The sequence below is a fragment of the Manis javanica genome, chromosome 15 (assembly GCF_040802235.1).
Source record: "Manis javanica isolate MJ-LG chromosome 15, MJ_LKY, whole genome shotgun sequence".
Taxonomy (NCBI): domain Eukaryota; kingdom Metazoa; phylum Chordata; class Mammalia; order Pholidota; family Manidae; genus Manis; species Manis javanica.
The window spans coordinates 23,520,974-23,546,967 of record NC_133170.1 but is presented as its reverse complement, the minus strand read 5'-3'; the positions used below and the strand labels follow the sequence as shown (position 1 = coordinate 23,546,967).

At 37.5% G+C, this 25,994-nt stretch overlaps 3 protein-coding genes across 14 annotated transcripts in view; 2 read left to right on the top strand and 1 right to left on the bottom strand.

Moving 5' to 3' along the window:
- LOC108404243 (C-type lectin domain family 2 member D11-like) overlaps nucleotides 1-7,316 on the top strand; it is a 36,737-nt gene extending 29,421 nt beyond the window's left edge. For 2 of the 3 annotated variants that reach the window (XM_073223824.1, XM_073223823.1), the window contains exons 5-7: nucleotides 3,931-4,109; nucleotides 4,680-4,786; nucleotides 5,718-5,859. In XM_073223824.1, coding sequence (XP_073079925.1) covers nucleotides 3,931-4,109; nucleotides 4,680-4,786; nucleotides 5,718-5,859 — 428 coding nt within the window. Of the gene's footprint in view, nucleotides 1-3,930; nucleotides 4,110-4,679; nucleotides 4,787-5,717; nucleotides 5,860-7,178 lie in introns of those variants that run through there. The other variant, XM_037008722.2, reaches the window with a different exon arrangement.
- Nucleotides 1-25,994, bottom strand: part of KLRB1 (killer cell lectin like receptor B1) — a 111,315-nt gene that overhangs the window by 42,870 nt on the left and 42,451 nt on the right. For 4 of the 9 annotated variants that reach the window (XM_073223819.1, XM_073223818.1, XM_073223820.1 and 1 more), the window contains one exon: nucleotides 7,207-7,296. The gene's annotated coding sequence lies outside the window, so the exon portion shown is untranslated. Of the gene's footprint in view, nucleotides 1-3,197; nucleotides 3,306-5,751; nucleotides 5,892-7,206; nucleotides 7,297-25,994 lie in introns of those variants that run through there. The other 5 variants (XM_037008718.2, XM_037008721.2, XM_073223822.1 and 2 more) reach the window with 2 other exon arrangements.
- Nucleotides 16,764-25,994, top strand: part of LOC108404240 (C-type lectin domain family 2 member D-like) — a 37,501-nt gene continuing 28,270 nt past the window's right edge. The window contains exon 1 of one of the 2 annotated variants that reach the window (XM_037008724.2): nucleotides 16,764-17,143. In XM_037008724.2, coding sequence (XP_036864619.2) covers nucleotides 17,086-17,143 — 58 coding nt within the window. In that variant the 5' untranslated portion in view covers nucleotides 16,764-17,085. The remainder of the gene's footprint in view (nucleotides 17,144-25,994) is intronic. The other variant, XM_037008723.2, reaches the window with a different exon arrangement.

The window sequence follows — 25,994 nt, the reverse complement described above, 5'->3', positions numbered from 1 at the left end:
TTGAAGACAAGAGTAGAATCAGGGAGACCTATGAGGGCAGTCTTACAGAAATCTAGGCAAGAGATGAAGATGACTTGGGCCTGGTGTTAACAGTGGAGGTGGGGAAAGGTAGTCGCATATGGGTATTTTGGAAGTTGAGTCAACAATATTTCATATCAGACCGGATATGAAGTTTTAGAAAGAGAAAAGTCAAAGTTAACTCTAAGGATTTTCTCTTGAACCATGGCAAATAAGTGGTTCCCATCCTTGATAGTAGAATGCTGTGGGTAAAGGAATTCCATCTATGGAGCTATTTCCTGACATGTCGCAATCAGAATTGCCATTTTATTAAAGAACTATTCAGGTGAGATCTCTCAGTTTTTATCCTCTACCTACATAGATGCAGAATGCACAAAAAGTACAGGAGAACTATACGCTCAAAATAAATTCCTTTGTACATGTAGGCAATAGGTCCTCAGCCTTACTTGGCGTACTTAATTAGGTCTGTTAGGAAGAAATGACTTACCAATATTAGTAAGTAACTACTATGTATATTCTGATTGTATTAGTGATCTTCAAAAGCTTTCCGTTACTACAACTCTTAAATGTGATTTAAATGTTTGTGAAAACAAAATATACCCTGGTAAATTTTTGAGTTATCATTTAACATTTTTTATCAGAGATTTAACTAGTTGCAAATGATGTAATTTCCAGCACACTGTAAATCTGCGATTTCGAAGTATATTTCTGGCATTTTAAAATTAACCTGTTGCTTTTTCTTTTAAATGTATCTATTGGAATCTGAATAATGCTGTGATTTGAACCTGTCATTATCTATGTTAAAAAACACAAGAAAAACTTTCTTAATCTAGAAAAATTTTTTGTTCATTTTCTTCAAATGCTTAGTTAAATATTGTTTCTACTCTAGAATTTTATCAGAGTATAATATGTAATATCTTGGTATACTTAAAAGTCACTTATCTTTTGTTAATATTTTTTCATTTTTTCTGCCACAATGTATGTACCTACATTGAAGTGTAATTTTTAAAAGTCATATGACCATAAGACTCCCTTAAAATAACTTATTCTGGATTAAGTTAGACTTATAATTTTTTTTGAGGGCATCTCTCATATTTATTGATCAAATGGTTGTTAACAACAATAAAATTCTGTATAGGGGGGTCAATGCTCAATGCACAATCATTAATCCATTTCAAGCCTAATTCTCGTCAGTCTCCAATCTTCTGAAGCATAATGAACAAGTTCTTACATGGTGAACAAATTCGTACATAGTGAATAAATTCTTACATGGTGAACAGTACAAGGGCATTCATCACAGAAACTTTCGGTTTTGATCACACATTATGAACTATAAACAATCAGGTCAAATATGAATATTCGTTTGATTTTTATACTTGATTTATATGTGGATCCCACATTTCTCCCTTTATTATTATTATTATTTTTATTTTTAATAAAACGCTGAAGTGGTAGGTAGATGCAAGATAAAGGTAGAAAACATAGTTTAGTGCTGTAAGAGGGCAAATGTAGATGATCAGGTGTGTGCCTATGGACTAAGTATTAATCCAAGCTAGACAAGGGCAGCAAAACATCCACGGATGCAGACGATTTCTCTCAAAACAGGGGGGGTGAGGTTCTGAGCCTCACCTCTGTTGATCCCCAATTTCTCACCTGATGGCCCCCCTGCAACTGTGCCTGTCTTAGGTTGTTCCTCCCATGAGGAATCTTACCCGTCTCTGGCTAACCAGTCATCTTCCGGGGCCATACAGGGAAATGTAAAGTTGGTAAGTGAGAGAGAAGCCATATTGTGTGAAAAGGTTAGCTTTTTAATTCTTTGCATATTTATGCCCTGTGGCTTCTATGCCCAGCATTTGTCTTGAGGTATCTTTACCACTTGAAGGAATTATGATACTCGGTAAATTCGATATGAGGCACGAATTCTATTTAAGGATTGTAATTAGGAAGGAAGAAGAAAAGCTATAGAGGTAGCATATGGAAGAAAACATGGGAGGATTATTTCTTTGACATATCTTCTTGTAGAGTACCTTAAGCATGTATAGGTTTTAAACTACCAACTAATTTGCGCTCACATATTAACATAATAGGAATACGGTGACATAGACAAAGCAAATCTATAATTACCATCCATCTCCAGTGAAGCCAAGAAAACCATTTAGGCACCCTAGGCATTTGTGAAAATTTGTCTATGATGTGATGGATATTGTCCTACTGTACTTGAACAGTCTGAGAGAAATCAGACAAATTAAAGCAGCCCATTTCTGGGATCTGTTCACATCCCATATGTTCTTTTAACTGTAGATAGTCTATAGTCATAAGATTTTGGAGTGCTACAACTTGCACCCCTCCAAACTCCTGGTTGAGTTCTAACAGTACAGATCCGGTCAAATTTGTTGTCTCACTGTATGCACACGCCAGCCTAGACATCTCCCTCCTCATTCCAATGGCAATAGACTTACAATTTTTAGTAATATTTAAAAATAACTCATATATTATAAATTCGGTAATTATCAAAAGTAAATTTACATATTTATTAATATATGTGAATTAATCTATGCTATTCTCAGTAGTTTGCCATAAGGCAGTGTCTGTCATGTATAGCTAATCTTATGTGTTATTATTTGGGAATTATGACAAAAAACATGTTAATTTTTTAGTAAATGCCTGTACAAAATATGTTTAATATTTGCCTTTTGAAGTAATTATATTAGAATCACTTATAAATCTCAGAAATAAATCCATTAATAAAACTAGAAATCAAGGTGAAATTTTTCCTATGAATATAATGGGAGAAAGTGGTCTAATCTAATAATCTCCCTCCTCCCCTCAAAAAACTTAATGGGTCTAACAGCATCAAATTTTATTTTCATTACTAACAGGAAGAACATGTTAAACATCTTATATGAGGATATAAAATGAAAATTGACCATAATTGGAGTAAATATTTCATGTTATTTTATAAAATTAGTTTAACTACTTCATTGAAATCTACAAGAAATCACGTAATTTACCAATGGGTTTTATTCAACATAATTTAAAATATATTAGGTCATTTCCCCAAACAGTTCAGTTATATTAAAAGCAGTGATACTAACCTTGACAGCTAGCTATTCTCACTCCATTACCCAGTGACTCACTCTAGGGATGGAGATTGAGCATTTCTGTACAGAATTGCCTACCTTTAAATATAAGAGGAAATAGAAGTCATCTTTGGTATTGAATATTTCTTAACAAATCTCATCACTTTCACTAGACCCTTCGAGAAGTAGTGGCTTCTTTGTTAGATGCTAAAGGGGGAAAAGGTGAGGTTATGAGACATAGCTATTCTTCCCACAGCCTACATTCTGAAATCTTGGTTTCAGAGTATTCCCAAGGGCCGAAATATTTTTTGTACATATTTAACAGAAATACATATAAAATAGAAAACTGCTGGAAGCCCTAAATTGTATTTTGGTACCAAAATCAATTTTTTAATGATGTTATGTTCTATCCACGGGATAGTTCTGTACACCCTAGGAAGTGCACCATAATAACACCTAGGACAGGGAAGGAGTGGCCTTTCTTTTATCATGAGGAAGAAGAGCTAATATTAAGGAAGAAGTGGGAAAGGAGAGCCTGAGAGTCTCTGTGATACTAGGAAAGAGTACTGCAGAGCTACAGAAGTTGATGCTGTAGAAGTTGGTTTCCCTAAAACCATTAGTGCCCATGTACTGCTTGGAAAGTCCAATACACAGTTGCCCCACTTGAAGACCACTGGATCGATGACTACTGTGCTCAGAGTTAAGACTCAGTGATGAGTTCAGAAAGCAACAATCAAAAGTATATATTTCAAAACTGACCTTGGATGGTAAATGGAAAAGTAGGTAGAAAAATTTTATTTATTATAATTATTTGTGACTGTCCAACTTTTAGGGAGAAAGTCAGAGCTGATCTCAGAGTATCCTGTGAATGCTACTTGCCCCCAAACATGGATTGGATTTGGAAATAAGTGTTTTTATTTTTCTGAAGAAACAAGAAATTGGACATTCAGCCAGATCTTTTGTGCCTCTTTAGAAGCTCATCTTGTTCAGTTTGAAACTGCAGAGGAACTGGTAAGCAATATTGTGGGATCATGTTCTCTGTTGAATACTTAGCTCCCTTAAAGGGAGAGGCTGCGTAGGATTTAAACTGAAAGGTAAGGAAGGATCCCATTTCAGGCAGACTGAGGACCATGGGATGCACACTAGTGACTAACACTTGTATTCTTTGCCTGCAACCCTGAGAGGCATTTTAGATACATTCTCTCATGCAATCCCCATAGTTAACCTGCAAGATTAGATGTATTGTTCTCAATGTACTAAGAAGTATGGTAATCATATGATTAATCATCCAAATGGGGACATTTTAGGGAGTTAAAGTGACAATATTAATATTAATACAAGTCATAACTAGGATTTTCCAAGTCAAACTGGGATGGAACATGACTTTCAATAAAGTAATTTAAGATCACAGACACTGAATGACTTTAGCTGAGAATTAGGGCCTAGTCTAACTCCAATGACTAGACTAAACTTCCCAATTATATCAAGCTATGATCCCCAAACAGAAGGCTGTAGAGAGGAGAGACTCAAGAGTATTAAGAGAGAAAGATACATGTTTTCAATTTCTGTGTCTTATTACAGAATTTTCTGAAAAGATACAAAGGCCCTTCTGACCACTGGATAGGCCTCAGAAGAGAATCCTCACATCACATTTGGAAATGGACAGACAACACTGAATACCACGTCTGGTAGGTTTTAAGGTTTTTTTTCCTTCTCCTGTTTGTGTGGTTATGAATGTGAATTGTGCTTACGAGACAGTAAATTTAGTATCATGGACTGCTTACTACACTAGGGCATAAGACATGTAAATCCTATTTATGCTCTTCATTTATTAGCTGTGCCTTTGGAAAAACTACTTATTGTGATTTCAGTTGAAATCTTTAACATGATGATGACATGAGATAGTTTTTATACTCTCCCAATGATTTAAATGTTTCTCTGTTGAAATTCCTATTTAGAATGTAGAGAGAATAGCTGATGCACAGCAAGGATTCTAAAATCCTAGAAAGCCACCGATGAATTGATACCCACATAACTCTTGAGCCCACTCTTGCATACATTCATAAAAGGAAGATCTTCTGGGAACCAGTGGGGAATTTCTCCTAAAGTTGTATCACCAGAAAGAATTTAGTAACTGTTTCTTGGATTGTGAACATTTCCATGGGTATTTTGGAGCAAATAAATGTAGGGGGCCCAATAACTTTCACCAGTTAAAGCTAAGCTCTTGAGAAATTGACTAGAAAATATTTTTATTTCCACACATTTATGTAACAGTTCAGGAGAAGACTGAAAATAATCTTCACTGAAGGCTGCCAATGGCAGTAGTTCATTTGAGGACAACAGCAAGCACTGATTAAACACCTAATCAATAATACACACTGCGTCCGGTATGGCTGAATGATGAGCTCTGTGATATGCAAGCAGGGCCTTGAGATGTAGAAGGAACTAAATACAGGAGTGGTGTTTATTATTGTGAAGCCATATAAGAGACATGTTTTTATTTTTACTGTTCTCTTATTCACATTAAACACCTGGAGTGGGGGTGCTGAAGATGTTAGTGGAGGAATGAGTGCAGGGGTTCAATCGATGGATATTTAATACTTGGTGTTTGGTTTTTAGGTTTGTCATCAAAGGAGGTGGGGAATGCGCCTACCTGAATGATAATGGAGTCAGTAGCGCCAGGGTCTACACAGACAGGAAATGGATTTGCAGCAAACCGAGTAATGTCTGCAGATGCCAAGTTACTTCCAGGTCTTTATAGGTAATTCCCCACTGTGGGGGACCATAACATTTCACTTTTGTCTTACAAAGCCATCCCTGAGGAACATAACACAAGGATATGGATGAGCATGATTCTAAATTACATAGATTTTAAATTGTGTGAGTTGATATTTGTATTTAAAACCCTGAGTATAATCAATATCAATGAACTCATCTTTTCTGTAGACATCCTTTTTGCCTAAAGATGACCATGCTGGCTGACACCATCCAAAATGATTTCAAAAACTAATGAGAAAAATTACAATTGGTCTGTGACCTTTAAAAAATTATGTTAACATTTTCAAAATTCTCTTATTACCAGTTAGAAATATATAGGGAAATTTAAAAAGCACTAAAACTAATATTTATTTTGTATTCTTTTAAAACATTAAAAATACTGACAAATACTTTTTATGCTTTCTCAGTGCTTATATTTTAAAGTGTGCTAAATAAATTCTATACCTATAAAGAAATACTATTCTCTATTTTACTTAATTGGATTAAAAATCTTGCCTTTAATATCGAATTAATCACAGTTACTCAAATTCTTTAAGTATTCAATACCCAATCTCAGAACTACTGAATTTTATTCAATATATGACTTAATTTTTAGAAAAAAATGTTTTAAATGTAGCACTGTACTGATGAGTCCTCAAAAGATTAAAATAGCAATTTACAGTGCATCCTTTCTTTATATTATATACTTCCATTTCTACTTCCTTGGTGTACTGTCACCAAATCTTCTGTAAATTGCCAAATTTTACTGTATATATTTTACATATATATTATTAAATAATTTTCCTTCATTATTTAAAGCTTTTTTTCAGTGAGTAATAACCTTATTTAACCCTAATAATGCTTTTTGCCTGACAATCCATTTCATCTCAGGTTTTCTAAGATTTGGGGACTATTTCTAGTTCATGTCTCTATCATAAGAAACTAGCACAATGTCAAATACAGGGTGTGTTCAAAACTGTGGCTATGCCTTTATGACTGTGAGACTCTGCCCTATTTTCTTCATTTATGTTAACTTTCCCACAAAGAAGCTAAATTTCTACAGAACTCTGAAAAGCAAAAAATAAAAACAAAAAACCTGGCAAAAAACTAAACCCAAGATTTCATATTGATAAACTGTGTGTGACTGACTCACAAATAAAATTTTGGTCAAACTGTTCTAATAGAGTAAAAATGGTTAGCATCTCTGCATTCATATGCTATCTGTCTCCTTTAATGTCTTAATCTTTGGGTCAAAAAGCTTCTGCTAAGCCCTGCAGCCCTGCACACAGGCTTGTTAATCATCAAAAAGTATTTTGTTCACAGCTTAAAACTGGTGCAACCAGCCCCTTACCTGAAGTTCGCCACCCCTCAGGGAGACACGGAAGTGTATGTACAGAAACGACTGGATCATTGAGGCCTCGTAGGAACATCACAGCCAGACCTGCATCAACAAGAGAACCGGAGTCAACGAACCAAGGACAAGGAGTTTCACAAGTCTCCTCGGACCCCTGCTTATGTCCAGATGTCTGTGGTGACTGTTACTTCCTGATCACAACCGTCCCCTGTTCTGCTTTCCTGACATAAAAAAAGCCTAAACTGAAATGGTTCTTCATATTAGTAAGCCATCTTAGTCTCCTGGCTTTCTGAATAAAGTTGCTTTTCTTGGCCCCAACACCTTGTCTCTTCACTTACTGGCATGTCATGCAGCAAGTGGCACGGGCTTGGTGTTGGTAGCACTGTGACCCTAATTGGCCTAGTTTTCTTTTATGAACTAGCTTCCAAGCCTTATATTTAAAGAGTGGATTTCATTTCTTGCCAACTATGACCTGGGTAAATTAGCAAGCTGCTCAGAGTTTCTTAACATGAAACGTGAGCATAACAATACCAGTTTCACTGGCTAGTTGTAAGATCAAATGAGGTAACAGATGAAAGTCTCTTGCCAGTATATCTGGCTCATAGTAAATGTGCAATAAATTGTTGTTTTTCCTTTATAACTCTAAAGAAAAGTAAACATAATAGCAATAGTTCTGCTACCAGCATGGAAACTTGTAAGTGATGTTAAGTTCACTGCCATTTTCTTGCTGCTCCCAGCAGAAAGTCAGTGAGCTGTTTAAATAGGTTTCCAGCAGATTAATTTCCAGTGTTTCAGCGGAAATCACTATCAGTTGAATTCATCATTCAAAGCACACATCTGAAACATTTCTTCACAAGAACAAACCTGTGAAAGTACATGGTTTATAACATAGGGAAAAAAATCTACATAATTTGGGACTTACCCATTTTTCCACTTTAAATGCATTCTGATTCATTCATTATGTTGCAACCAAGATGATCATTCCAATCTAAAATATGATCAGGTTACTTCCTTGTATAAAATCTTTCAGTGACTCCTCATTTGCTCTCAGTAAACACGAACTACTAATGGTAACCAAGGTCATACACTAAAATTATGTCACTGCTTTCCTTTCAAACTTCTTTTGCCTTTCTCTTCAAAATCCTTCCCTCTCTCTGCTTAGATCTGACATACATACAATAAATGAATAAAAGTAAAATATCAAGTAAGTTTCCTGCTAGTGGATAGCATCCCAGCTTGTAGAAGGGTCCCAGAAAGTGCAACTTGTCAAGCCTGAGCTTGTACAGAAACTCCATGGTGTTCATGTCCATTGGAAATAATACAGTTGTCCCCTTATCTGTGGGTTTTCTTTCCACAGTTTCAGTTATCTGTGGTTAACTGAGGCATGCAAGCAGACAATCTTCCTGACATATCAGCAAAAACGTCAACAGTAGCCTAACTCTACAGCACAATGCCTGCGTTGTTCATCTCAGTTCATCGTTTCAGACAGCCATTTTATCACCTCACATCATCATGAATAAGGGTGAGCACAGTCAGTAAACTATTTTGTGAGAGAGAACAAGAGCATATTCACATAACTTTTTTTACAGTATATTGTTACAATTATTTTATTACTGAAGTTAATCCCTTACTGTGACTAGCTTATAAATTAAACTTTATCATAGCTGTTATACATAGGAAAAAACATAGTATATATGGGGTTCAGTACTATCTGCGGTTTCAGGCATCCACTAGGTGTCTCGCAATACATCCCCACAGATTAGGTGGGACTACTGCATAGCAGTTTTAGCAGTTCTAGAAGCACTCAGGGTACAGCCACCCGTGGGTAATTACAACTACAGCCATGTCAGCAGCTGCAGTTCCGAAGACCCAAATCACAGTGGAGAGGATGAAGGCTCTGATGGAGCATATCAGCTCTGGAGCAAATCAGCTTTTATGCAACCATAGACAGGCAACTGGGCGAGCTCATCCTTAGTCTTAATTTAATCATCACTTTCCATGAATGATCTTTCTATTAGGTTATAGCTCCCCATCTTTTTTTTTAAACAATTAGTTGTGCTTATTTGGGGTCTTTGGGATTGCAATGAGGGGGACACTGATTTAGGCAGCGGCCCAAATTATGCTCTGAATTGCTGACAAAGTTTAGGGTTTTTAAAGGTAAAAACTGGAAAGTTAGTCATTTACAGTAGTTGGTTTCATTTTTGTTTTTTTCACCTGGTCTAGAATTCTTTATTTTTATTTTTAAATTTTTTAAATAATTCCCTATCTTGTGTTCTCATAGTCATTATTCCGCCAACCTAAATCTTAGTACACTGTGTTGCTATGATTTACTCGATTTTCTCATTTCCCAATGAGAATGTAACTACATGCGGGGAGAGGCCACAGTGACTTTTCCTTCACTATGTCTCAGTGCTTTGTGCAGTCCCTGACAGATGGCAGGAACTTAATTAATGTCTATTAAATGAATTAATCTGTTTGAATATATTTTGCTCTTGTGTATGTTTCAAATATCATATTTACTCTTAATAGTTTGTGTTCATTGTGCTTTAAAACATACAGTTTTTCTGTATCATGGAATATATTTAATGGTTATCTGAGTTTCTTTACTTTGAGTCACAAAAAGTACAGCCATGACACAAACTCTCCAGATAATAAACTGGAAATATTTGAGATAAGGAGTATCTACTCTATGGCACAGCAATGATGCAAGTTGTATTCAAACACATTCATTATACTAATGTTCTGAATATGAAAAAAATAAACTGAAAATAGATTTTGTTCTTTGTGCTATGGAAATGAATGTATAATGTATGTACAGCTATTACTTGCAATGTGTGAAAGAAAGTAGGTGCTGGCATTTAAATCTTTTCTGTGGGAACCCCAAGCAGGATGTCTCATTTTGCAAGTTGGGTGCTTTTAATATGCTAGTCAGAATGGAAAAAAGATGGTGGTGTGAGAAGTGTGGTGGAAATCTCCTCCCAAAACCACATACACTTTGAAAATACAGCAAGTACAACTATTCCTAAAAGAGTGACCAGAAGTAAAAAGTACACCAACCAGTCTACATTTGGAAGAAGCGAACATCTCATGGAAAAGGGTAAAGTAAAAAAGTTGCAACCAGGCAGGACCCAAGCACTACCCCCACTCCAGCTCACTGGCGGGAGGAAGAGAATCAAAGCAGGGAGGGAGTGGAAGCACAGGACTGCTAAATACCCAGCCCTAGGAATCTACCTTGGGAGCACAGACCCACACTGCATGGTGCTCTGGAGACTAGAGGGGCTGAAAACCAAAGTCAGAGACTAAGACTGCAAACAGGTTCCCACAACCGGCTGCCCTGGGATAAAAGAAAAGCAGGCACTTTGAAACACTTCTCAACAGTCAGAAGGCTGCTAAAGGGGCAAGGATTTAGGAGAAGGAACAGGTGGACAAAATCAGTCCAGCGCACTCAGCCTAGCAGGTTGGGAACTTTCAGGAGCTTCAGGCACTCCATCCCCCTGGTTTGCAATGCAGCCCCAGGTCCCCTACTGCGATAAGTAGCTTGCCGCTTCTTCCTCCCCCCTGGCACCTGCGCACAAACCCATTGTCCATGCCACTGCTGCAGAACAGCCGAAGGGCAGCTCCACCTACAGCAACTACACAGCTTAATGTAGAGGCTTCTCCCTGCTTGCAGCTAACCGGCCCAGACAGCGGAGACAAGCATGGCAACCGGGAAGAACGAAAGGGCTTTGCCCTCGATGCAAACAACCATGCCGCTTGCCTTGTGACATGCTCCATCACCCTATGCCATCCTGAGGGCCACCCACACATGGCAGTATAGGGGATTAACCCAGAGGCCACTCCCTGTGCACAGTTAACTGGCACAGTCGAGAAAGGCATGGCAAACAGGAAGCACGAAAGGGCTTTGTCCTCACCACAGACACACATACCAGTTGCCTGCAACCCCCGCCACTATGCTAGGCCATCCCGAGGGCCGCCCTGCCCACAGCAGCTTAGGGGATCAATGCAGAGGCTGCTCCCTGTGTGCAGTTAACTGGCACAGACAAGCACTGCAACTGGAAAGCAGGAAGGGACTTTGCTGTCCTAGCTGACACCCATGCCACTTGCCTGCGACCACTCCCATTGCCCCAGGACTATGAAAAGGCAGAAGAACCTTTTTCAATCCAAAATACCTCAAACACCAAAAAGAGGGATGAAATAATCAATATTTCTGAAAAAGAACTCAAAATAAAAGTCATAACCAAGCTGATGGAGCTACAGAACAATATGCAAGAGCTAAGGGATGAATTCAGGAGGGAGATAACTGAAATGAAACAAACAATGGAGAGGTTTAAAAGCAGATTAGATGAGGTGGAGGAGATAGTTAATGGAATAGAAGTCAGAGAATAGGAATACAGAGAAGCTGAGGTAGAGAGAGATAAAAAGATCTTTAGGAATGAAAGAACATTAAGAAAACTGTGTGACCAATCCAAATGGAACAATATTTTGCATTATAGGGGTACCAGAAGAAGAAGAGAGAAAAAAGGGATAGAAAGTGTCTTTGAAGAAATAATTTATGAAAGCTTCCCCAATCTGGGGAAGGAAACAGTCTCTGAGACCATGGAAGTCCACATATCTCTGAACATAAGGGACCCAAGGAAGACAACACCAAGACACATAATAATTAAAATGGCAAAAATCAAGGACAAGGACAGAGTATTAAAAGCAGCCAGAGAGAGGAAAAAGATTACCTACAAAGGAAAAGCCATCAGGCTATCATCAGACTTCTCAGCAGAAACCTAACAGGCTACAAGGGAGTGGCATGATATATTCAATGCAATGAAACAGAAAGGCAAAGAACAAAGAATACTCTACTCAGCAAGATTATCATTTAAATTTAAAGGAGTGATTAAACAATTCCCAAATAAGCAAAAGTGGAGGGAATTTACCTTGCACAAACCATCTCTACAGTGTCTTTTAAAGGTCTGCTCTAGATGGAAGTACATCTAAGGCTACACAGCTGTCACCACAGAAAATAAAACCACAGCAAAGGAAGTAGACCAATTATATACTAACCAAATGCTAAATTAAATCAGCTACCCACAAGTCGGTCAAGGTATACACAAAGAGTACAGAATATGACATCTAACATATAAAGAGAGGAGGAGGAAGAAAAAGAAGGGAGGAGAAAGAAAAGAATCCTCAGATTGTGTTTATAATAGCATAATAAGTGAGTTCAGATAGACAGCTTGATAGTAAAAAAGCTGCTCTTGAACCTTTGGTAACCACGAATCTAAAGCCTGAAATGGCAATAAGTACATATCTATCGATAATCACCATAAATGCAAATGGAATGAATGCATCAATCAAAAGACAGAGTTATAGAATGGATAAAAATGCAAGACCCACATATATGCTGCCTACAAGAGACTCACTTCAAACCCAAAGACATACACAGACTCCTTCATCTATGCGGGCTGGAAACTCTAAAAGTGAAGGAATGGAAAAAGATATTTCATGCAAACGATAGGGAAAAAAAAGCAGGAGTTGCAATACTTGTATCAGATAAAACAGACTTCAAAACAAAAAGTAACAATAGATAAAGAAAGATATTATATAATGATAAAGGGCTCAGTTCAAAAAAAAGATATAACCATTATAAATATCTATGCACCCAAGATAAGAGCACCCAAATATGTACAACAAATACTAACAGAATTAAAGGGGGAAATAGAATGCAATGCATTCATTTTAAGAGACTTCAACATACCACTCACTCCAAAGGACTGATCAACCAGACAGAAAATAAGGACACAGAGGCACTGAACAATATATTAGAACAGATGGACCTAACATCTACAGAACAATCCACCCAAAAGCAGCAGGACACACATTCTTCTCAAGTGCACATGGAACATTTTCCAGAATAGATCACATACGCGGCCACAAAAAGAGCCTCAACACATTCAAAAAGATTGAAATTATAGCAACCAAGTTGGGTCACAAAGGTATGAAACTAGAAATAAATTGTACAAATAAAACAAAAAGGTTTGCAAACACATGGACAATTAACAACATGCTCCTAAATAATCAATGAATCAATGACCAAATTAAAACAAAGATCAAGCAATATATGGGGACAAATGAAAACTACAGGTTAATGACCCAACTTCTGTGGGATACAGCAAAGGCAGTTCTAAGAGGAATGTATATAGCAACTGAGACCTATTTAAAGAAGGAAGAACAATCCCAAATGAACAGTATAAATTCACAATTATTGAAACTGGAAAAAGAAGAACAAATGAGGTCCAAAGTCAGTAGAAGGAGGGACATGATAAAGATCAGAGAATAAATAAAATTGAGAAGAATAAAACAATAGAAAAAAATCAAAGAAATCAAGAGCTGATTCTTTGAGAAAATAAACAAAATAGATAAACCCCTAGCCAGATTTATCAAGAAAAAAAGAGAATCTACACACAAACAGAACCAGAAATGAGAAAGGAAAAGTCACTATGGACACCACAGAAATATAAAGAATTATGAGAGAATACTATAAAAAATTATATGCTAACAAAGTGGATAACCTAGAAGAAATGGAAAACTTTCTAGAAAAATACAACCTTCCAAGACTGACCCTGGAAGAAACAGAAAATCTGAACAGTCCAATTACCAGCAACATAATTGAATTGGTAATCAAAAAACTACCCAAGAATAAAACTCCTAGACTAGATGGATTCACTGCTGAATTTTATCAGACATTTAGGGAAGACATAATATCCATCCTCCTTTAAGTTTTCCAAAAAATAGAAGAGGAGGGAATACTTCCAAACTCATTCTATGAAGCCAGCATCACTCTAATACCAAAACAAGTCAGAGACACCACAAAAACAGAAAATTACAGACCAATGTCCCTGATGAACAAAGACGCACAATACTCAACAAAATATTAGCAGACCGAATTCAAAAATACATCAAGAAGATCATACATCAAGATCAAGTGAGATTTGTTCCAGGGATGCAAGGATGGTACAATGTTCGAAAATCCATCATCACCCACTACATCAATAAAAAGAAGGACAAAAATCACAGGATCATCTCCATAGATGCTGAAAAAGCATCTGACAAAATTCAACACCCATTCATTAGAAAAACTCTCAACAAAATGGGCAAGTACCTCAACATAATAAAGGTCATATAGGACAAACCCACAGAATCTATTTACAGTAGCCAAGAAATGGAAGCAACTTAAGTGTCCATCAGTAGATGAATGGATAAAGAAGATGTGGTACATATACACAATGGAATATTATTCAGCCATAAGAAGAAAACAAATCCTACCATTTGCAACAACATGGATATAACTAGAGGGTATTATGCTCAGTGAAATATGCCAGGCAGAGAAAGACAAGTACCAAATTGATTTCACTCATCTGTGGAGTATAAGAACAAAGCGAAAACTGAAGGAACAAAACAGCAGCAGACTCACAGAACCCAAGAATGGACTAGCAGTTACCAAAGGGAAAGGGACTGAAGAGGGTGGGTGGGAAGGGAGAGATAAGAGGATTAAGGGGCATTATGATTAGCACATAATATAGGGGGTGCACGGGGAAGGCAGTAAAGCACAGAGAAGACTAGTAGTGACTCTATAGCATCTTACTATGCTGAGTGACAGTGACTGTGATGAGGTATGTGGTAGGGACTTGATAATAGGGGGCATGTAGTAACCACAGTGTTGCTCATATGAAATCTGAGCATAAGATTGTATATCAATGATACCTTAACAAATAAAAAATAATTCTAGTCAGAACTACAATTAGACTTCCAGTGTCTCTCAGAATGCAATGTGATAACCAGAGAGAGCACTGGGACCTCGAGAGCAGAAATAACCAAAGAACAGGTGGAGAACAAGAAACAGAAAGATGCAAAGTAGTAAGAATGGGAAAGAAACCAGGAAAAAATAAGTGAATTTGGATTATATTTATCCTTACAGGAAGTTGGATGAAAAATGTGGGTGGAACCATGACCTCTGGTAGGAAAAGCTGGAGTAGACTCATGTCTCCTTGATCCTCATTTGAAAATAACACAAGGAGCAATCAGTGTAGTTTTAAGGATGGTACAATGAAGGTGAACTGGTTTGGAATCACTGGTTTGGAATTGGAGAACTAACACAATGGCAGAGCATCTTCAGTCTGCTTTCCATCATATCCAAAAGAAGAAGGTTGCTATGACTTGATATTTTCTGACCCCCCACCTAACAATGAAAGGAGATGCAAGAGGACTCTTTCCTGACCCTGACTGATGGCTTCTCACTGACACCACCAGGTGCATCCAGCAGCACTAGCAAAGGGGATCTACTGGGAGCCTGGCTGATAATAAGCAGCTAAGGAAAGTACTCATACCTCCAGATCTCAAACTCCCCTCTCACCACCCAGAGACACCACATGGCTTGGAACACCAACAGGAGTGAGCCCACCATAACAAGCACAATATCCACGAAGCTTCTTTCATCTGTGTGGTCTGGAAACTCCCTTCCTCCACTCACATGGGCCAGGCTGTTGGGGAAGCTCCTTCTGACTCCCTCATGTAGCACCCACCAGCAGAGACCATGAGAGCCCCATGGCACCAGATAAACCCAGAAGACCAAAATAACACTGCAAGCACTCTGAAAATTAGAGTGTCCCTGCAACCACAGATCACAAGAGTAGGCCAGAATATTTGTGCTAAATCCATCTAAACAGGGTGTCTGTCTGCTAGAATAAAAATGAATGAACAGTAATTAAATTGGTAGGAATTAAAATGGAGCAGCCACTGTGGAAAGCAGTACGGAGGTTCCTCAAAAAACTAAAAGTAGAAATACGATTTGACCCAGGAATTTCACTTTTAGGAATTTACCTGAAGAAAGTAAGATCCCCGATTTGAAAAATGCACCCCTATATTTATTGCTGCATTTTTTTACAATAGCCAAGATATGGAAGCAACCAAAGTGTTCATCAATAGATGGATGTATAAAGAAGATGTGGTACATATACACAATAGAATATTATTCAGTCATAAAAAAATCCTGCCATTTGCAATAACATGGATGGACCTAGAGGGTATTATGCTCAGTGAAATAACCCAGGTGGAGAAAGACAAATGCCATATGATCTCACTTATTTATGGAATAAAAAGACTAAAGAAAACAAAATGAACAAAATAGCAGTAGACTCATAGACACTCAGAAATGACTGGTGATAACTACCATGGTGGTAGGAGTTAGGGTAGGTGAGTGGAAGGGGAAACTATAGTAGATTAAGGCAATATGTACCCATCTACATGTCTACCAAGGGATAATGTATTTCTCAGAGCAAGATTTAATATACAATATATCTATTGTGTATATATATATATCATTACAACATTCAAGACAAAAATTCTCTTATTGTACCAAGAGGTAAAACAAACAACGATTAAAAAAAAGACTACTCAGGTATTCTGAGATGTAAGAAATCCTTAGGTAAGGTCAATATATGTACCTCTTGAAAACAGAATTTTTTTTAAGGCAAGTGAGCCCTTGGGAATGGATTTTAATTTGAGGGTAGGATTGCTGTTTTTACTTGCCTAACATTCAGGTCCTCTGAGAATACCTCTTTCCACTAAATTCTCATTTCTTTCTTTAAATTAACAAGTATCAATTCGCCTTGCAACCAATGTATGTGAATTAGCTTCAATATCTACTAAGACATTCTTAACATGCATGGTTTTTTTGTTGTGGTAAATTAAGGGACTAGAAACACGTTTTTTGTGTTGCTCTTTCACTTCTAGCCAGATTTAAATGAAAACATAGTTTCAGTTATTGAGGAAGCTCTAAACTCAGCCTGTTGACTGTAATTTAGCTCCCTCAGAAAGACTGGGAGCAAAATGCATACCCGTAATGTGGAAAAAGACTTTGTACCTACTGTATCACTTGCAAAGCAAGGTAAGAAGCTGGACCTCAGGGAGAGTGTGGGCATTGGGTGGTAAGCAGTGGTGATGATCAGAACTAGTTCCTACATGGGGAGAATTGTTAAAAAGTAGAGATTTTTCAAGGAGAGATGGACAGCCATAAACTGGCTTCTAATTTGTGTAAAAATATGTATAAAAACTTATTTTAATAAGTAAAAAGAAGAAACTGTTAGAGAAAGATGTAAGAGACTGGGATCAGATTAAATTTATTATTGAGAATAAAAATAAACTTCACTGAAAAGCTTTACAAACTGCAAACTGTTACACAGATGCAGATGCAAACTATCATTATTAAGTAAGAGAAAAGCCTATCATTGAAGCCCATAGGAGAGAAAAAATTAAAAAGTAAGTAATGGAGATTTACAAATAAAAAGTCAATAAGTCCATGGAAAAACTTAGCAGAGCATTCAAATGGAATTATCGCACATTAGATACACTATAAAAATGTGTGTGTGTGTGTGTGTGTGTGTGTATATATATATATATATCATCTCATATATTGTATACAAAGCTTGAAATTTTTTAAAAAACTTGTATTTGAGTCTTTAATATGATTTACAAGTGGGAAAAAAATGATTTTGTACCAACTGGGGAAAATGGAGGTATCACAATTTAGGACTAGAAAAAATTTTTTGCCCCTGATAAAAGTAGTAATCAATTTAGACAGAAAGCAATTCAGATGAGGAAAAGTTGATTTCTAAGTCCTGTTTAGTGACTTCATTTATTCTTCATTTGGTATTTTGAGTATTTTTATAACAGCTACTTTAAAATATTTGTGAGATAATTCTAACACCTATGTCAATTCAGATCCTGTTGATTGCCTTTTCCCTTGCAAGCTGAAAATTTCATGGTTATTTATATACTGAATACCTTTGTATTATATTCTGGACATTCTGAATAATATTTTGATGTGAGACTCTTTGTTTAGATTTTTGGAGTATATTGATACTTTTGGCTTTAGCAGGCAATCACTCTGGCTAGTTTCAGGCCTTCTGTGGGCTCTGACTCCAATGTCAGGTCAGTTTTCAGAGCCTGAGTAGTGTTACTCAGAATTTTTTGCATGTGCATCAACCAGGTCAATCTCTTGTCTGGGCAATGTTTAATTTATTAGGTTTGCTCTCAGTGTCTCTGGTATGTTAATTAGCAACAGATCCAGGCACAAAACAAGGCTTGTGGCTGGTTGAGCCCAGGAGTTTACAAGTATGACTCAGAAGTTCCTTTTCACCATCTGCTCAATACTTAATGGTTTCCACGGGCTTCTCTTTTCTCTCCTCCAGCCAGAAATTTGTGCCTCTAGTTACCCTGCTCGACCATGTACTTCTGCAAATCTGGCTGTGTCTGTAAGTCTAAGTAGCAGGAGGAAAGAGGGGTTTTGGCCAGTAGGTGCTGTCAAACTGCTACTGCCATCATGAAATTGACTGAGGTTTGGGACACCTAAGAATGCAGAAGAGGGTAAAAACAATGGGGTATTTTCATACTCTGTTAGCAGTTCACTTTTCTGCTCTTATACCATTTACAGTCCTTCTCCTGGAGCCCTCTCTGTTTGTGCCCTAATCAGTGCTCAGTTCCAGGTTTCTGGATGCATTATGGTCAGGGCATTGATCCTGGGTGGAGGGGAGGTTATTCAACACTGCTTTGGTGCTACCTTGAATTCAAGTGTTTTTCATGGAATTGTTGCTACTATACAGTTTGTGTGTGTATGTGTGTAAATATATGTATACATATATATAATCAATAGCTGTTCTACACATTTTGTCTAGGTATGTAAGTATGTGTGTATTTATATATATATACATACATATATATGTATGTATTAAGGCATCACTGATATAAAATCTTATGAAGGTTTCACATGAAAAACATGGTGATTACTACATTCACCCTTATTATCAAGTCCCCTCAACACCACACTGAATTCACTGTCCATCAGTGTAGGAAGATGCCACAGTCACTACTTGTCTTCTCTGTGCTACACTGCCTTCCTTCCCTGTGACGCCACACACACACCATGTGTACCAATCATAATAGCCTTCAATCTCCTTCTCCTTCCCTCTCCACCCACACTCCGTGCCCTTCCCAAATTGGTTACCACTAGTACCTTCTTTTTTTTTCCTTTAATTATGCTTCACTGAGATTTTTTTTTTGAGAGGGCATCTCTCATATTTATTGATCAAATGGTTAACAACAATAAAATTCTGTATAGGTGACTCAATGCTCAATGCACAATCATTAATCCACCCCCAGCCTAATTCTCATCAGTCTCCAATCTTCTGAAGCATAATGAACAAGTTCTTACATGGTGAACAAATTCTTACATGGTGAATAAGTTCTTACATGGTGAACAGTACAAGGGGAGTCATCACAAAAACTTTCAGTTTTGATCACTCATTATGAACTATAAACAATCAGGTAAAATATGAATATTTGTTTGATTTTTATACTTGATTTATATGTGAATCCCACATTTCAACCTTTATTATTATTATTTTTTTAAAAATAAAATGCTGAAGTGGTAGGTAGATGCAAGATAAAGGTAGAAAACATAGTTTAGTGTTGTAAGAGGGCAAATGTAGACGATCAGGTGTGTGCCTGTAGATTATGTGTTAATCCAAGCTAGAGAAGGGCAATAAAACATCCACGGATGCAGATTTCTCTCAAAACAAGGAGAGGTGAGGTCTAAGCCTCACCTCTATTGATCCCCAATTTCTCACCTGATGGCCCCCCTGTGACTGTGCCTGTCTTAGGTTGTTCCTCCCATGAGGAATCTTACCCGTCTCTGGCTAACCAGTCATCTTCTGGGGCCATACAGGGAAATGTAAAGTTGGTAAGTGAGAGAGAAGCAATATTGTTTGAAAAGGTTAGCTTTTTACTTCTTTGCAGATTTATGCCCTGTGGCTTCTATGCCCAGCATTTGTCTTGAGGTATCTTTACCCCTTGGAGGAATTATGATACTCGGTAAATTCGATATGAGGCATGAATTCTATTTAAGGGTTGTAATTAGGAAGGAAGAAGAAAAGCTATAGAGGTAGCAGACAGAAGAAAACATGGGAAGATTGATTATTTCTTTGACATATCTTCTTGTAGAGTAACTTAAGCATGTATAGGTTTTGAACTACTAATTCAATTGCGCACACACATTTATATAATAGGAATACAGCTACATAACCGAAGCAGATCTATAATTACCAGCCATCTCCAGTGAAGCCAAGAAAACCAGTTAGGCACCCTAGGCATTTGTGAAAATTTGTCTATGATATAATGGATATTGTCCAACTGAACTGGAACAGTCTGGGAGAAATCAGACAAATTAAAACAACCCATTCCTGGGAACTGTTCACATCCCATATGTTCTTTTAACAGTATAGTCTGTAGTTGTAAAATTTGGAGTGCTACTACTTGCACTTCTCCTAATTCTTGGTTGAGTTCCAACCGTATAGATGTAGTCAAATTTGTTGTTTTACTGTATGCACAGGCCAGCTTAGATATCTCCTTCTTCATTCCCATGGCAAGTCCAGGAACCAGTGGGATGAAAGCAGGTAGAACTGAAGCATCGCCTGGATCTTTGTGGAGGTTTTTTGATGATTATCTTCTGGTATGAGTCTTCCAGAGAGTGCTGATGTTGGAAGTTCTTCTTCATATAGTATCTTAGTTCATTTTCTGGGTAGCCAAATTAGGCTTTGATCCTCTGTATAAACACAAACAGACCGTTTGCCCACACTTTGATATGCCCTTTATACCACTGTGTAGAACTCCTTGGAGGTCAACACACAGGAACTGTTTTTTTTTTTAAGATAAAAGAATATTATCAGAAAAGTGTACCTCCATAGCCGATCATCTGACACCCTTTAAGTGATCAAAATTAAGGATATTTAAAGCATGCATTAATCGTTAATTTACAGTTAGTTTTATCCTATCATGGAGTAATCCCCCTTTTCTTTCTTTTTTTATTTTTTGTTATCTTTAATCTACACTTACATGAAGAATATTATGTTTACTAGGCTCTCCCCTATACCAGGTCCCCACTATAAACCTCCTACAGTCACTGTCCATCAGCATAGCAAAATGTTGTAGAATCACTACTTGTCTTCTGTGTTCTACAGCCCTCCCCTTTCTCCCAACCCCCCCATTATGCATGCTAATCTTAATACCCCCCTTCTGCATCCCACCCTTATCCCTCTCTACCCACCCATCCTCCCCAGTCCTTTTCCCTTTGGTACCTGTTAGTTCATTCTTGGGTTCTGTGATTCCGCTGCTGTTTTGTCCATTCAGATTTTCTTTTGTTCTTATACTTCACAGATGAGTGAAATCATTTGGTATTTCTCTTTCTCCACTTGGCTTATTTCACTGAGCATAATACCCTCCAGCTCCATCCATGTTGCTGCAAATAGTAGGATTTGCCCTCTTCTTATGGCTGAGTAGTATTCCATTGTGTATATGTACCACATCTTCTTAATCCATTCATCTACCGATGGACATTTAGGTTGCTTCCTATTCTTGGCTATTGTAAATAGTGCTCTCACAAACATAGGGGTGCATCTGTCTTTCTCAAACTTGATTGCTGAGTTCTTAGGATAAATTCCTAGGAGTGGAATTCCTGGGTCAAATGGTAAGTCTGTTTTGAGCATTTTGATGAACCTCCATACTGCTTTCCACAATGGTTGAACTAATTTACATTCCCACCAGCAATGTAGGAGGGTTCCCCTTTCTCCACAGCCTCACCAACATTTGTTGTTGTTTGTCTTTTGGATGGCAGCCATCCTTACTGGTGTGAAGCGATACCTCATTGTAGTTTTAATTTGCATTTCTCTGATAATTAGTGATGTGGTGCATCTTTTCATGTGACTGTTGGCCATCTGTATTTCTTTTTTGGAGAACTGTCTGTTCAGTTCATCCGCCCATTTTTTAATTGGATTATTTGATTTTTGTTTGTTGAGGCATGTGAGCTCTTTATATATTTTGGACGTCAAGCCTTTATCGGATCTGCTATTTACAAATATATTCTCCCATACTGTAGGGTTCCTTTTTGTTCTATTGATGGTGTCTTTTGCTGTACAGAAGCTTTTCAGCTTAATATAATCCCACTTGTTCATTTTTGCTGTTGTTCTCCTTGCCCGGGGAGATATGTTCAAGAAGAGGTCACTCATGTTTATGTCTAAGAGGTTTTGCCTATGTTTTTTTCCAAGACTTTAATGGTTTCATGACTTACATTCAGGTCTTTGATCCATTTTGAATTTACTTTTGTATATGAGGTTAGACAATGGTCCAGTTTCATTCTCCTACATGTAGCTGTCCAGCTTTGCCAGCACCATCTGTTGAAGAGACTGTCATTTTGCCATTGTATGTCCATGGCTCCTTTATCAAATATTAATTGACCATATATGTCTGGGTTAATGTCTGGATTCTCTAGTCTGTTCCACTGGTCTGTGGCTCTGTTCTTGTGCCAGTACCAAATTGTCTTGATTACTATGGCTTTATAGTAGAGCTTGAAGTTGGGGAGTGAGATCCCCCCTACTTTATTCTTCTTTCTCAGGATTGCTTTGGCTACTCGGGGTCTTTGGTGTTTCCATATGAATTTTTGAATTATTTGTTCCAGTTCATTGAAGAATGTTGCTGCTAGTTTGATAGGGATTGCATCAAATCTGTATACTGCTTTGGGCAGGATGGCCATTTTGACGATATTGATTTTTCCTAGCCACGAGCATGGGATGTGTTTCCATTTGTTAGTGTCCCCTTTAATTTCTCTTAAGAGTGACTTGTAGTTTTCAGAGTATAAGTCTTTCACTTCTTTGGTTAGGGTTATTCCTAGGTATTTTATTCTCTTTGATGCAATTGTGAATGGAGTTGTTTTCCTGATTTCTCTTTCTGTTGGTTCATTGTTAGTGTATAGGAAAGCCACAGATTTCTGTGTGTTAATTTTGTATCCTGCAACTTTGCTGTATTCCGTTATCAGTTCTAGTAGTTTTGGGGTGGAGTCTTTAGGGTTTTTTATGTACAGTATCATGTCATCTGCAAATAGTGACAGTTTAACTTCTTATTTACCAGTCTGGATTCCTTGTATTTCTTTGTTTTGTCAGATTGCTGTGGCTAGGACCTCCAGTACTATGTTAATAGCAGTGGAGAGAGTGGGCATCCCTGTCTAGCTCCCGATCTGAGAGGAAAAGCTTTCAGCTTCTCGCTGTTCAGTATAATGTTGGCTGTGGGTTTATGATATATGGCCTTTATTATGTTGAGGTACTTGCCTTCTATTCCCATTTTGCTGAGAGTTTTTATCATGAATGGATGTTGAATTTTGTCAAATGCTTTTTCAGCATCTATGGAGATGATCATGTGGTTTTTGTCTTTCTTTTTGTTGATGTGGTGGATGATGTTGATGGACTTTCGAATGCTGTACCATCCTTGCATCCCTGGGATGAATCCCACTTGGTCATGGTGTACGATCCTTTTGATGTATTTTTTAATTCGTTTTCCTAATATTTTGTTGAGTATTTTTGCATCTATGTTCATCAGGGATATTGGTCTGTAGTTTTCTTTTTTGGTGGGGTCTTTGCCTGGTTTTGGTATTAGGGTGATGTCAGCTTCATAGAATGAGTTTGGGAGTATCCCCTCCTCTTCTATTTTTTGGAACACTTTAAGGAGAATGGGTATTATGTCTTCCCTGTATGTCTGATAAAATTCCGAGGTGAATCCATCTAGCCCGGGGGTTTTGTTCTTTGGTAGTTTTTTGATTACCACTTCAATTTCGTTGCTGGTAATTGGTCTGTTTAGATTTTCTGTTTCTTTCTCGGTCAGTCTTGGAAGGTTGTATTTTTCTAGGAAGTTGTCCATTTCTCCTAGGTTTCCCAGCTTGTTAGCATATAGGTTTTCATAGTACTCTCTTAATAATTCTTTGTATTTCTGTGGGGTCCGTCGTGATTTTTCCTTTCTCGTTTCTGATACTGTTGATATGTGTTGACTCTCTTTTTCTCTTAATAAGTCTGGCTAGAGGTTTATATATTTTGTTTATTTTCTCGAAGAACCAGCTCTTGGTTTCATTGATTTTTGCTATTGTTTTATTCTTCTCAATTTTATTTATTTCTTCTCTGATTTTTATTATGTCCCTCCTTCTGCTGACTTTAGGCCTCATTTGTTCTTCTTTTTCCAATTTTGATAACTGTGATGTTAGACTATTCATTTGGGATTGTTCCTCCTTTTTCAAGTGTGCCTGGATCGCTATATACTTTCATCTTAGTACTGCTTTCGCTGCGTCCCACAGAAGTTGGGGCTTCGTGTTGTTGTTGTGATTTGTTTCTATATATTCCTTGGTCTCTATTTTCATTTGTTCGTTGATCCACTGATTATTTACGAGCATGTTGTTAAGCCTCCATGTATTTCTGAGCCTTTTTGTTTTCTTTATAGAATTTATTTCTACCTTTATACTTTTGTGGTCTGAAAAATTGGTTGTTAGAATTTCAATATTTTGGATTTTGCTGAGGCTCTTTTTGTGGACTAGTATATGGTCTATTCTGGAGAATGTTCCATGTGCACTTGAGAAGAAGGTATATCCTGTTGCTTTTGGATGTAGAGTTCTATAGATGTCTATTAGGTCCATCTGTTCTAGTGTGTTGTTCAGTGCCTGAGTGTCCTTACTTATTTTCTGCCCGGTGGATCTATCCTTTGGGGTGAGTGGTGTGTTGAAGTCTCCTAAAATGAATGCATTGCAGTCTATTTCCCTCTTTAGTTCCGTTAGTATTTGTTTCACATATGCTGGTGCTCCTGTGTTGGGTGTATATATATTTAGAATGGTTATATCCTCTTGTTGGACTGAGCCCTTTATCATTATGTAGTGTCCTTCTTTATCTCTTGTTATTTTCTTTGTTTTGAAGTCTATTTTGTCTGATATTAGTACTGCAACCCCTGCTTTCTTCTCACTGTTGTTTGCCTGAAATATGTTTTTCCATCCCTTGACTTTTAGTCTGTGCATGTCTTTGGGTTTGATGTGAGTTTCTTGTAAGCAGCATATAGATGGGTCTTGCTTTTTTATCCATTCTATTACTCTGTGTCTTTTGATTGGTGCATTCAGTCCATTTACATTTATGGTGACTATTGAAAGATATGTACTTATTGCCATTGCAGGCTTTAGATTTGTGGTTACCAAAGCTTCAAAGTCAGCCTTTTTAGTATCTTACTGCCTAACTTGCTCGCTTATTGAGCTGTTATATACACTGTCTGGAGATTCTTTTCTTCTCTCCCTTCTTATTTCTCCTCCTCCATTCTTCATATGTTGGGTGTTCTGTTCTGTGCTCTTTCTAGGAGTGCTCCCAACTAGAGCGTCCCTGTAAGATGCCCTGTAGAGGTGGTTTGTGGGAAGCAAATTCCCTCAGCTTTTGCTTGTCTGGGAATTGTTTAATCCCGCCATATCATATTTAAATGATAGTCGTGCTGGGTACAGTATCCTTGGTTCAAGGCCCTTCTGTTTCATTGCATTAAATATATCATGCCATTCTCTTCTGGCCTGTAGGGCTTCTGTCGAGAAGTCTGATGTTAGCCTGATGGGTTTTCCTTTATAGGTGACCTTTTTCTCTCTAGCTGCCTTTAAAACTCTTTCCTTGTCCTCGATCTTTGCCACTTTAATTATTATGTGTCTTGGTGTTGTCCTCCTTGGATCCTTTCTCTTGGGGGTTCTGTGTATTTCTGTGGTCTGTTCGATTATTTCCTCCCCCAGTTTGGGGAAGTTTTCAGCAATTATTTCTTCCAAGATACTTTCTGTCCCTTTTCCTCTCTCTTCTTCTGGTACCCCTATAATACGGATATTGTTCCTTTTGGATTGGTCACACAGTTCTCTTAAT